The sequence below is a fragment of the Acomys russatus genome, chromosome 2, assembly GCF_903995435.1.
Source record: "Acomys russatus chromosome 2, mAcoRus1.1, whole genome shotgun sequence".
NCBI lineage: Eukaryota > Metazoa > Chordata > Mammalia > Rodentia > Muridae > Acomys > Acomys russatus.
Genome location: NC_067138.1, coordinates 100,083,803 through 100,098,153, shown reverse-complemented (window position 1 = coordinate 100,098,153; position 14,351 = coordinate 100,083,803). Strand labels below are relative to the sequence as shown.

The window sequence follows — 14,351 nt, the reverse complement described above, 5'->3', positions numbered from 1 at the left end:
CTTGATTTTTGACAAAGAAGCCAAATCCATTCAATGGAAAAAGGATAGCATCTTCAACAAATGGTGCTGGTCTAACTGGAGGTCTATGTGTAAAAAAATGCAACTGGACCCATATTTGTCACCTTGCACAAAACTCAAATCCAAGTGGATTAAAGACCTCAACATAAAACCAGAGACACTAAGTCACTTAGAAGAAAAAGTGGGGAAGAGCCTGGAACATATTGGCACAGGAGACAACTTCCTGAACAGAACACCAACGGCCCAGGCTTTAATGTCAACCATTAATAAATGGGATCTCATGAGGCTGAGAACCTTCAAGAGAACAAAGCGACAGCCTATAGACTGGGAAAAGATCTTCACCAACCCTTCATCTGACAAAGGTCTAATATCCAAAATATATAAAGAACTCAAGAAATTAAACACCACCAAACCAAATAACCCATTGAGAAATGGGGCTTGGAACTAAACAGAGAATTCTCAACAGAGGAATATCAAATGGCTGAGAAACACTTAAAGAAATGCTCAACCTCCTTAGTCATCAGGGAAATGCAAATCAAAACAACTCTGAGATTCAATCTTACACCCATTAGAATGGCTAAGATCAAAAATTCAAGTGATGCCACATGTTGGTGAGGATGTGGGGAGAGAAGAACACTCCCTCATTGCTGGTGGGAATGCAAACTAGTACAGCCACTTTGGAAAGCTATCTGGTGCTATCTCAGAAAACCGGGAATAGGGCTTCCACAAGACTCAGCTATTCCACTCCTTGGAATATACCCAGAAGATGCTCCAGCACACAACAAGAAAATTTGCTCAACCATGTTCATAGCAGCCTTATTCATAATAGCCAGAACATGGAAACAGCCTAAGTGTCCCTCAGTAGAAGAATGGATAAAGAAACTGTGGTACATAGACACTATGGAATACTACTCAGCTATTAAAAACAAGGAATTCCCGAAATTTGTGGATAAATAGATTGAGCTAGAAATGATCATAATGAGTGAGTTAACCCAGAAGCAGAAAGAATCAAATGGTATATACTCACTTATATCTGCATACTAGCCCAAGGGGCATGTCCCACGAAAGCCTTCATTTACCAGGAAACTGGGACAGAGGGGAGGACATCCTATTTGGACTCTAAATGAGAGAAGCATGGGAGAATAGAAACCTACAAGTAGAACATTATGATAGGCAGCTTTGGGCCCAGGGGTCCCGCTCAAACTAAGGCACCAGCCAAGGACAATACAGGCAGTAAACTTTAAACCCCTACCCAGATCTAGCCAATGGTTAGAACATTCTCCACAGTTGAGTTGAGAGTGGGGTATGACTTTCTCACGTACGCTGGTGCCTCACATTTGACCATGTCCCCTGGAGGGGGAGACCTGGTGGCACTCAGAGGAAGGACAGCAGGTTGCCAAGAAGAGACTTGATACCCTATGAGCATATACAGAGGGAGGTAATCCCCCTCAGGAACAGTCATAGGGGAGGGGAATAATGGGAAAATGGGAGGGAGGGAAGAATGGGAGGATACAAGGGATGGGATAAACATTGAGATGTAACAAGAATAAATTAATAAAAAAAAAATTTTTAAAGAAAATAAAAACCTTCATAGGAAAAAAAAAAAGAAAGAAAAACAAAAACCAACCAACCAGCCAAACAAACAAACAAACAAACAAAAAGAAGGAGAGGTATTTGGGGGAGGAGGAGGAAGGGTACTAACAAAATTGGGGCAGAAGGCATTGGAAATTAATAAAAACAAGGTACAATGACATACATGCATACATGTAGGAATACAGCACAATGACACTCATTTACTTTGAATTCCAAGCTTAAAAAATAAAGTAAACAATGGCTAAGATATTAAGTTTTGTGTATTTATAACAAACTAAAAGTTACAAAGTTAACTGAAGATATAAGCCAACATTGGAAAATATTCTTTAAACATAGAATAGTAGCAATTCCCTGTTTCTAGTGTCGCTTATAACCAACTGGCATCTTACTACCATTCAACATGCAGCTACAGTCCCATAATCCCTTGGGTAGCTCCCGGACCACCATCTTTTCAACCTCACGTTTCTTTGGATGTTAGCATCAAACACAATACATATACTAAACTGCACAGCTCCACAACAGGACATGTCAGAAATGTTTTGCTGCCAACAACATTTTAAACTTTAGGAATCCCTGTAAAGTATAGTTATTCCATTTCTAGGATACTTAAACATTACTTTGCGCGGGGTGTGTGCGCGCACACAGATACGTGTGGAGGCTAGATGTTGACCAAAGTTACCCTCCTCAGTCACTCTCTATTTTTTTAATATATTTTATTAGTTTATTAATATTACATCTCAATGGTTATCCCACCCCTTGTATCCTCCCATTCCTCCCTCCCTCCCATTTCCCCCTACTCCCTTCCCCTATGACTGTGACTGAGGGGGACCTCCTCCCCCTGTATATGCTCATAAGGTATCAAGTCTCTTCTTGGTAGCCTGCTGTCCTTCCTCTGAGTGCCACCAGGCCTCCCCATCCAGGGGACGTGGTCAAATATGAGGCACCAGAGTTCATGTGAAAGTCAATAGACGGGACATTCTCCACTTTATTTTTGAGACAGGATTGCTCACTGAACCTGGAGCTCACAACTCTGGTAAGGCTGGCTGGCTTCTCAGTAACTCCAGTGATCTGCATGCCTCCACCACTTTAGTACTGGGATTACAAGCATGGCACCGTGCCCAGCACTGCTCGCTGGGAGCTGTGGCCGTGACTACTTAGCACTGCTCTTACCTGAGGTCAAATTCCTAGCTGTCGTCTGTGACTTCTGCATTTCAGTTGACTTGAAGCTGAGGTCATCCTGCATCATCTTCAGCTCCTGGTTGGTGATGGAGGATATCTGTTTCATGCGATTTATATTCTGTATTTGCAGAGAAATAAACACAAGACTTAGCTTTCCCATAAAAACCACTACAAAACACAAAGGAAGAGATGCTTTCAACAGCACTTTTACACTTTTAAATATATTGTTCAGTTTTGATGTTTTATAGAACGCAGTAGGATTCAGTCATGCTTTCACATAAGTTCATGAGTTTCTCACTTGCTTCATTGCGTGTAGGTAAGATTAGCTACACAATTTGAGGAAATAAATGTAGACCTAAAATACTAAAAATATTGAAGAGAAGGCATACATTTTCCTCCTTTACCATAGTACATAGTAGATTCTCAGTAAACACTTTCTGAAAACTTGGATGCTCATGAGGCACATCTACAGACAGGAACGTAAAGGAAAGCGTTTAAGTCGGCACATGGAACATGGAGCCGCCCACTTCCTGTATCGTGACTGGGACTCTAGGCTGCCGACACAGGCCAGCGCTTACCCGACTGCAGTGCTCCAGCAGTGTGACGATGCTGGCTTCTAGCTGTCCTTTCCGTTCTAGTTCCTGATTCTTTGTCTCCTCAAAAGTCTCTATAAAAGCTGCCAATTGGAAACATGGTAAGACACACTACTGTTACAGAGTTACCACTAAATAAGCCTGGAGTTTTAGAACTATTTCTAGAAGTTCCAAGTAAATATAAAATTTAAACTATTAGCCTACTCTACATACTTTCAAATATTTAACGTCTATCACCATTCCGATATAAGTAAACTAGAAAGTTATACAAGCTCAAAAGGAACAGCTGATACCACAAAGATCAGAAAAAATATTTTTATATATGACCTCCTTGATACAGCTATAATTATTAATACTTATAGTTGGCCATTGGTTTTATTCTTGAAATTAATATTACTAAATACCTATTTCATCTGGAAATAGCTTTTCATTAAATTAATTGAATGTTAGCTTAATTACAAAATAAATTTTACCCTTTATTCAGGTTATTAACAAATAGTCTAAGAAACTATCTTCCTAATCTATAACTCATACATGCTTTTGTCCCTATTTGCATATTCCTATGGTAGCTCCAAACTAAAAACAAATAGGTAAAGTTTTCCTCTTAGTAGGAGAACAGCATCAGCATGCCATGCATTCTCTAATATACTTCCATTATTAATATACTTCCATTATTAATATACTTCCATTATTAATATACTTCCATTATTAATATACTTCCATTATTAATATACTTCCATTATTAATATACTTCCTATACTTCCATTATTATTTTTCTACCAATAATTTTTTTGGTAGCTCAATAGTGTAGCACATTTAAAATAATTTTAAACCGTGTGTGTGTAGTCATCTAATTTACATGTTAAGTGACACTATAACAGATCAATGATCTTATAAAGTTTTAAATAAGAGACAAAAGAGAATAATTTCAGGTTACGGAAGACATCAACTCAGAACTAAATTTTTTCTTTTAAAAATCACTTTTTCTAAGTAAGCCAATAAGTATAATGCTTAGTACAAATGAATAATGATGTAAAAACTATTTCATAAGATCATCACTTACCATCCATATTTTCCTCCCTTTTTTTAAGCTCCTTGTATTTTTGATTCATTTCACCTGTAAAAAATACAAAACATTAAAATTTTTAAAGTCACTGAATACTTGATAGTGTCACATCTTTGAGAGCACTAGCTGTGCCTCTCTGAGTAGGAGACGCAACCTTATGACTGGAGCAAATTTGTAGGCTCTCTAGTCCAGATTCAAGCTGCTGAGCCTGTACATGAACACTGCCTGTGACAGGAAAGAGAGGCTCCAAACAAGTCCACGCCATCTTTGAACACATTGCAGCAAGCCTGATAGCAGCACTTCTCAGCCACAGAGCTTAGAATCTGGGAATTTAACATGCTAAATGCTGTCACATGAAAAGGGATATTATAGAAATGTAAAACTAGTAACCTAATCCAGGTACTGTGGAGATTTCCCTAAGCTTTAACATTCATGCTACATTACAAAGAATGAACAGGAGTCGCTTAGATATGAAAAAGGCAAATGTCAAAGACTTTGACCAGAAATTAGGATGAAGTTAGTAAGTTTGTATCTCAGGTATCAGGAGGCAGAGTGATGGGCTGCGATAAGGGAGAAACTGGAACCCAGTGTGAATCCCAAGATTCTACTTAGGCAACTTGAAAAGATAACTGCATTGGCTGAAACAGCGGGTGGGTTGATGACAAAGCTGCAAACAGAAATGTTGAACATACTGAGTTTAATGAACATAAAAGTCAACTTTAAAAAGACAAAAACCCAAAGCCAGAAAGGACATCTCTGACACAGCAGCCTCAAAAAGGAATCATTAGTAGGAGTGGGCTGTGTCACTCTGATAATGGGGTTTCACTGTAGCAAATATTGTGATATGAAAATAGAGTCATCCTCAGAGTAAGACTGTTGCAGCTCCATGTACCCAGGAGTCAAGCAGAGAGAGGATAAACTTGAGCTTGCTTCAATGCAGTTTCTTCATGCCAGTCAGTCAGTCTTGGGAAAACTACGGAAGCCTAGTGACACCCAAAGGGACTGAAAGACTAGCAAGCTATTCCTAAGGGGGATTCCTAGTTATAAGTGGGCATTAAAAAAGAAATTTTAGGAACAAGAACTAAAAGGTAACAAGAAGCACAAGCGTACTGGACCAGACAGTGGAACTCTACTTGTCTGTGTTCTGCGTCTTCCTCGATGGTAAAGAACAATTCGCAGGTCTGACTGGGGCGTTAATAAACTTGGGGAAGCAGCTCTCGAGTCCCTGATGCGCAGGCAGGGAGGGAACCGCAGGAGTGCAGACCTGTGCTCGTGCACAGACGTTATGTGCAACACCTAACACTGACTAGTCTGACTAATACGTCTCCGAGTTAGGAACAGTTTATATTACATACGATCTCACATTTTCAGACCAGAGAGTGACATTCACAGAAATGCCCGTCGAAGAATGGTGCGGGGCCTTGAACATGCAGAGCCTGGTTTACTAAGAGTCACAGCTCCTTGATCCGCCAGGGTATCAGGGTTACAAGGAAGGCCTGGATCCTAGGCTGTGTAAGAACTTCCCAGCTGACCGTCCTTTCTCTAATGAAAGGGAATCCCCTACGCATGTGTTCTGTTTATAGTTCCTCATCTTTTTTTTCATGCGCAAGATACTTTAATGAGGCATTTCCCTTCTACTCTAATGAGACTGGCCCCAAGATCTTGTAACACCTTGATTGTCCAACCCAAAGGGCAGCTTCAGTTTTCTCACTCTGCAGAATCTGTCACTGTTGATAAACCTGTTTGATGTATTTTTGTGTCTTGCTCTGCACTGCATAGGTGAGGATATTACCCTCTTTTTTTCTTTTAGAAGACCATTCTTTGTCTTCTCATGGGTTCTTTGTCTTATTTAAGCTGGAGTCCTCTCAATTAATCTTTTATATATATTAGTGTGTGTGTGTGCATGCGTGTGTGTATGTGTACACTTATGTGTGCCACAACACACATGTGAAGGTCAGAAAATGATTGTGGGAACTGGTTCTCTCCTTCTACTGTGTGGGATCTGGGGATCCCACTTAGGTTGACAGACATGGGAGCAAGTGTCTTTATCCTCAACTCTCTAGTACTTAGCTGACTTCTAAAACTGCATTATATCAATAACAATCTCATTTAGTCCTATGACTTAACAACACTTAATTTCACCATTGCTTACTAGATTAGTATTTAGATGTCCTTCTGAGAACCTAAAACACAATATTTATACACACACACACACACACACACACACACACACACACACACAGCTTAACTTCATTCCCCCTTAAAATCTGTATATCTATCATTTTGAATGTCCTCACCATCTACTATCAGTTAAGTCGAGGACCTAGGAGTCCTCTATGGTCAACACAAGCCCACACTTCTTGTCGCCAGCAGGTTCAATGAGAAGGCACATCTGGCCAACACCCTGGGTCACACAGCTGGCGGGGGATGAGGTGGGACAGAGCTCCTGCGTGCCTCAGCAGCTTCCCAAGCTTCAGAACACGTTTCTGATCCTTCTTGAGGCAGAGACAAGCCAGAGCATTAGTGACCTGCTCTACAATGTGATTTCTCAATAGACAATTGGGTTCTGGGGCTGGAGAGAAGGCTCAGGGTTTAAGATTCTGCTCTTCACAACAGGACAGGAAAGATGCCTACTCCAAGGTTGCCAAATACAAATAGCCAAATCACTATGAATGTAACATTTATATAATTCCTGATTATCTTGTAGTTCTTCCTGCTGTATGTAGTTTATTTAACTCATGTTTAATAATACAAATGTATATGTTAAAAAAGAAACATAATAAAAATAAAATTTTTAAAAATGATGAAAAAAAAAAAGATTTTGCTCTTCAGGAAGAACAGAGTTCAGTTCCTAGTACTCAGTATCAGGTGGCTGTCCTACAACTGCCTCTAACTCCAACTCCAGGAGTTCCAATAATCTCTTCTAGACTCAATAGGCGCGTGTGCGCGCGCGCGCGCGCGCGCACACACACACACACACACACACAGAGATAAATAAATCTTTTTAAATGAAGTTAATGGGGCTGGAGAGATGGCTCAGTGATTAAAGAGCCCTGGCTGCTCTTCCAGAAGATCTAGGATTGATTCCCAGCACCCACACGGCAGCTTATAACTGTCTGTGCCTCTGGCTGCAGGGATCCCAATGCCCCCTTCTGGCCTCCACAGGCACTGCACTCACATGGTGTACAGATACACATGAAGGTAGAATACAGCCCAGACGGTCATTTATGGAAGGTTAGACATTGGGACCTAACACAGTCTGGACGTAGCTCAGGCTGGCCTCAGAAGGATTGCTGGCAGGCAGATAAAAGCTTACATTACCTAGAATCCCATGTTTCTGTGTAGAGGAATTTTAACTCAGAACATGGCTGCTCTGGCAAGAGATCACATCCAAAGACTTCTAGGTCTGTGTGATCAGAATGAAGTATAGACATGCCTTTAAACCCAGGAGAAGGGGCTGGAGAGATGGCTCAGTGGGATGGCTCAGTGGTTAAGAGCACTGACTGCTCTTCCAGAGGTCATGAGTTCAATTCCCAGCAACCACATGGTGGCTCACAACCATCTATAATGTGGTCTGATACCCTCCTCTGGCCTGCAGATGTACATGCAGGCAGGGCGCTGTATACATAATAAATAAATAAATAAATCTTTAAACCCAGGAGAAAGAGGCAAACAGATCTCTGAGTTTAAGGCCAGCCTGGTATAGAGCAAGTTTCAGGGAAAGAAAAGCTTAGGTCCAGGCATGGTGGCACATGCCTTTAATCCCAGCACCTAGGAGGTAGAGGAATGCAAATCTCTGAGTTCTGGTCAGTTCTGTTCAAGCAGTTCAGTTGAGGCAGTGAGTTGAGAGGCAGTGCAGTGGAACTGAGTTGGTGGCAGTTCCGTTCACGGAATTCAGACAGTTTTACTGGGAGAGTTTTACAGGGAGAGGTTGAAGAGAGAAAAAGTTAGACACAGGTGAAGACAGAACAAGCCAGAGAATAAGAAGGAGCCAAAAGATTAGAATACGTTGTTAGAGTTAGTTTCAAGCCAAGCAGAGCAATTCAGTCAGAGGCAGAGACAAGTCAGATTGACTCAGTCAGCTTGGAGGAGTTGAACTAGGCAGCCTGAGTCCAGGAAGAGCTAGAAAGGAAGGGTGAGATTATCCAGCAGTCAGTTTCAGAGGCCGAGAACACGCAAAGCCTAGATTAGATTGTACAGTGGCTAGAAGCTTCCAGGACTGGGCCTGGGTTAACAGATGGAGGTTGTAAGCCCCCAAGATGACAATTACACCTGGAGAAGAAGTTACTTCTACATTTCTATCTGTCAGGAAGAGCTACTTCTCTTGCCTTGGTGAATAGGTAGATCTGCTTCCCTATTGGCAAATACCTGCGCCATGTATCACAGTCCATGCTAACCTTCAGGCTCCTTTGATCCCTATCAACATGCACCTGTGGAACCTATCAAAGCAACTGAGGCTCTTCTGGCCCTCAAATCCCAGCGCTGCCTCCCTGCATCTACTGCCTGTTAACAACTTTCAAGGCTTTCCCCATTCTTTCACTTTTCTCTGCTCCTAAGAAGTAGTCTTGGCATCTTTGGACTCTCCAAACACCTCTAGCTATTCTCTACCACAAGGAAGTTCCATATTTACAATAAAGCTTTCTTCTTCACACCCAGAGTGGTCTGGTTCAGTGGTTTCACCGCACCCTCGCTTACAGCGTGGTCGTCCACATCATTTCTCTCTGTGCCTGGGTTCTCCGACACAGGCTCCTAGCCCTCTCACTTCTGTTCCTCCTGTGGAATGGCTTCTCTGTTACCATTCTGATCTCTATGAATGAGTTTGTGTTCATTATCTTTCAAGACACCTAATACTTTCTACAGTCTATACAACCATTTTTTGCTAAGGCAAACTATTGTTTTAGTTGCCTTGGGAGTGACACCACATTAATTTACATTAAATTAATTTCAGACCCCACCTCTAACATTTTCATGTATTTAGTAAGCCATGATAATTTCTCCTATTTCAGTTTCAGTTAGTTTGGATAACCTACTAAATTACATATTTTTATACTTAGTCCCCCGGCACACCTTCTTGTCTTATGTCAATGTAGCAGTAAGCAATAAATTCCTATTTCAAATACTTCTAAATTGCTATGTTAAAATAAGCACACCGAAATTAATGATTTTAACTTTTTACATTGGGCATCATTCAACTTGCAAAAAAGTTTAACTTTTGGTAGATATGTTTCTTTTCAGCTCGGGAAACAGCAGTATTTCTAAGCACAGGTGCACTTTATAATATGCAGTAAGAACGGGCAGCCTGAGAGAGGCTAAGGCAGGGGGATTTTGCGTACGCTAATAAGCTATCTTGGTGCTGCCACACAAGTCAGATATGCTAACAACTAATATGTGAGAATGTTTTTTATTGCTACTCTTGCCTCTCTCTTCTCTCTCACACACACATTCACACACAAACACGAGTGCGCGCGCGCACACACACACACACGATCATTTTTAGCACAAAAATAATCCCACCACCTTTTAAATATGGCTTTGCTTTTGTGACTTAGGCTGGCCTGCAACCGGCTTCTAACAATGTACAAATTGTCCCTTGCCAATGCAAGATATCTATGTCTATACATATGTCTTAGTTTTTGTTAGTTAAAGTGATATACCTATCCCTTGGCAGCTCCACAGCTGGTCTTGAACTCAATCCCTCTGCCTCACTATTTTAATAGCTAAAATTATAGGCATGTACTGCCATGAATAATTCTTATTTTCCTTTGTAAAGTGAGGAAAGTAGACTACTGACATGGCTCTGAGGTTTTGAAAAAGCATTTGCCCTGCAAGCCTGATAGCCAGAGTTAACTCTCTAAAACTTATAATACAAGAAGAAAACCAACCCCTGCCAGTGGTCCTCTGATCTCCACATATACCCCATGGCATATGCACACCTGCATTCACAAATACACCCCACACACGCATACACCAATAACACTAATTTATTTTAAAGATGAAAAATGAGGTTTGGTTGGGTGCAGCTAGCAAGCATGTTCAAGATCAAACAGTTAAAGAAGCACTGTGTGGACTGATAGAGATATTCTGCCTTATTTTTTTATTTTACCTGTATATCACTATTAACAAAAATCTCCTAAAACAAACCTTATGCATTATCTATGTAAGAGGTATCTTATGTTAGTTATAGCAAGACATGGCTACGTGAAGAGACCTTGTATAAAAAATAATGTAGTGGTCATGTCAATTGCTAGTCTACTTTTATCACAAGAATATACATCTTAGGTACAGCAGATGAATATGACTCTATAAAAAGACAAGGTCTTCAAAAACCCCAGAAACATGCAGCATATGGCATTTAAAAATGTTTTTATTACTTTAAAGATTCATTGACAATGAGACAGTTTAACTCCTGGCAACACCCAGGCTACCTTAAAGAAGAAGATGAGCATCAAAGAACCTCCTTATGGAGATGGCTTCAAACGTGGCAAACAAGCCACTGGGCAAATGGTCATTTATACCACAGACAGAATTCTGCCTAAAATAATGGGCAAGCTTGGATGCAGGCAGAGTCGATGGGCAAACTCTGCCAAGACATGGTAAGCAAGTCCTCAATAGTTCCTGCCTCACAAATATGTCTGTCAGATATACTGAGACAGAAGGCTGAAGAAGATGCTCCAACGTTATAGAGAGTTGTGGGTGACTACTCAGGTAGGAAACTGTCTCTGTCATCTTTTCATTTGGAAAGCTACTAACCTGCACTCCTGCCATACTCAGATAATCAAGTTTACTCCTTGTCAAGTCTCTGATGGAGTTGAAGACCAGGTAGCTTAGTTTGACAATGAAGCTTAATTGCTTAGGAGTAAAGATGTTTTTAGGTCTGGATAGGTGTTCTAAGTTGATAATGACAGTGTGTGTGTGGAGATTGATTTACACTCAGAAATTTAGATGCACCAAGATAGGAAAGATGTCTTCCTCAAGGCTGTCAAATACAAACAGCCAAAACAGTAAGAATGTAACATTTATATAATTCCTGATTGTGTCACAGTTCTTCTTGCCATAGGTACTCTAATGTATATATGTGTAATAATATAAATGTATATGTATAAAAATAAAATAATTAAAAAAATAAAGTACAGGTGGGTATAAATTAAAGGTTACACTCTTACCTGAAAAAAAAGAATGTAACATCCTCCTACAGGCAAACTATATTTTGATTATTCAAAGCTACATATAAATTATGGAGTGATTATAAGTAATTATCTCATGTTAGGATAGTGATCTGGAGTCCCTACACACTTCATGTGCACCTCAACTATATCGACCCCACCGTCATTATCAGATATTTATGTCTGTGACAGACATAATCAAATTATCATGCTGTCTAACCCAAATCTGGGGTAATAGTGGATTCTACAAATGAAGGCATAATTATTTAGTAACTATGCTCAAACAGTTGTCTTGAAAAAGCACGTAAATGTGACTGTACTTTGTTAACTGTATATGTCAACTCTAATCTACATAAACAGATTCTTAGAAAATTAGCTCCACCTTATGGATCTTGGTAACACTGCACACGTAGGCTTTTGGCAACAATCACAGGAACTTGGAGGTCATGGAGTGGGTGTGTTATTTTAAATAACAAAAACCAGGACATGTATATAGCTTACACTGGTGAAAACCAAGGTTTATACACTGCTTCCAGCTATAGTAAATGGCTCCATCTTTTGTGAGGAATTAACAAAATTAAAAGTAATAACTCTGACCTCTTCTGGTTGAAACTTCCCTTGTAAAACTTTATTTTGTAGAATACATATGTTTATAATTAAAGACTGCATATGAACAATGGTTACCTCTGAAGACTCAGGTGAGTTCGAAAGAACAACTTTTTACTGCATATGCTTTCTTATTGTTTGAATTTATTACATCAAATAGATAACAGAGATATCAGGGTCTCATGACATTGCTTAGGCTCTTCTCTGCCTCCTAGCCTCAAGCTATCCTCCAGCCTGGCTTCTTTCCATGCAGCCTTCCGAGACTACAGGAGCATGTCACCACACCCAGGTTGGGTACTGTGCTCTGTTTGTGACAGGGTTTCACTTTGTAGCTCAAACCTGACCTTTGAACTTGAAATTTTGATTTCCCCTCTCAACTGCTAGGATTACAGGCATTTGCAACCACAATATAATAAAGGAAATAATTGTTAAAAGCAGGAAAAGGTGACTGAGGCCAACTGAAAAGTCAATAAAAGCATATGAGAATGGCCATTTGGAATACAACACACAACTACAAAAACACTTGTAAAAAACAGTAAAATGAAGTGCACACAAGCTGACTGAACTAAAGATTCTCGGTCAGCTTTGTAGGTAATGACTTCTTAGTACAGATGATGACAGCTTGAATGCACACTTCTTTCCTTGCACTAACTATGCAGGTCAGGTTGGCCCCCAGCCTGCTGTGGCTGCCTCCTGAAGGCTGGGATTAAAGGTGTGCATCACTGCGGCCAGCTGAGCAGCCACTTCTAATACTGACTCTTCTCCAAGCCCTCTTAAAATAACAATAAAAAGTAGTTTCTCTGGTTTTGTTTGTTTGCTTGCTTGCTTTTTAAAGTATCAACTCCAAAGAATAGGGAATACAAAAGAAGATAATAGAAACAAAAATTTGGAAAACAGAAATAGATAATCGATAACTAAGTTATCAGATCTGAAAAAGCTTCAGCCTAAACTAGCATTGAGTAAAGCTCAAAACCATGTTATTTCAAAAGAGCCAGTAATTCTGCACAGTAGGGTAATTACTTGTCTTCAGCACCTATTCCACAAAAGGTTTGGAGATGCATTACAACAGTAACAGTGTTTTATCAGAATTTATTAAATGTATAAGAATAAAGAGAAAAATAAAGCTCTGGTTTGAGGTAAATGGACCAAGATATGTTACTATGAGGGACTAACGCATGAGGTGTAGCCTCTCAAGCGGTAAATTATAATAAAATACATTATTTCCTAGCAATTGTTTTCCAAAAAGCAAGTGGCTGTCATACCTGAGACCCTAGTTACTCTCCATAGCACCAGGAGTAGGGGAAGGAAGAAACACTATGAGACACAAGCCTTCAGAGAAAAGGCGCTATTAATACCCTACTTTGCCTGTTTAATTATACTCTTACTGTTTTGCTTGAGGCAACATGCTTTTTCCATAGTTCCTTTGTTACAAAACAGTAATCATTTGGTTCACACCTAAGAGACTGAGTTAACACCAACAAGATTTTGAGGGCAGCTATGTAGCAAGCACTTACTTAAAAATAAAAAAGTAGCAATTAAATATATATTTACTTGGGGGTCCAAGCTGTTGTCATCTTTTCAACGGTCCCACTGTCCTTGGCCCCAGTTTACGTGTTATTCTGGAGACAGGGCAAGTTTTCAAACCTTTCAGTTCTGCTTTTTACTCATCGTTGTGTCAATTTGGCCAAAGCCGTTAGCATGACCTACACAGTCCTGAATTCTGAGCTCTTCTGAAATTTCCTCTCCCAACTCAGTAGTCAGAGCTTTAAGATTCAGCGCCGTGCATGATCTCAGGACACCTACCAAGCACAGACAAGCTCCTTGCCAGCCTATAATATGCATGATCTAGTTCTCGTCCCACTTGAAGGACCATGAGCACACTTTCCACGGTTTGCATTCTCACTGGCATCCTGCTCCTCTTCATTCTCCCAGGATTAAAGTATTCTTGGCATTCTTTGGACCATTTCTTCAAACTTCTCTAAATCCCTCCTATAAATCAGTTCCAAAGGCTTAAAGATCACATACCAAGTTCAGTTACAGCCACAATACACTCCTATGATATACATTTTCTTTTGGAGGAGTAAAAAGGAACTTGAAACACTGTAGCCTAGGCTGACCTTGAACTCAGTATGT

The 14,351-nt window shown here is 40.2% G+C and overlaps 1 protein-coding gene across 1 annotated transcript in view; it reads right to left on the bottom strand.

Moving 5' to 3' along the window:
- Positions 1-14,351, bottom strand: part of Ift74 (intraflagellar transport 74) — an 86,755-nt gene that overhangs the window by 18,133 nt on the left and 54,271 nt on the right. The window contains exons 13-15 of the mRNA XM_051164294.1: positions 4,447-4,500; positions 3,369-3,466; positions 2,782-2,908 (exon numbers count right to left, since the gene is read on the bottom strand). Coding sequence (XP_051020251.1) covers positions 2,782-2,908; positions 3,369-3,466; positions 4,447-4,500 — 279 coding nt within the window. The remainder of the gene's footprint in view (positions 1-2,781; positions 2,909-3,368; positions 3,467-4,446; positions 4,501-14,351) is intronic.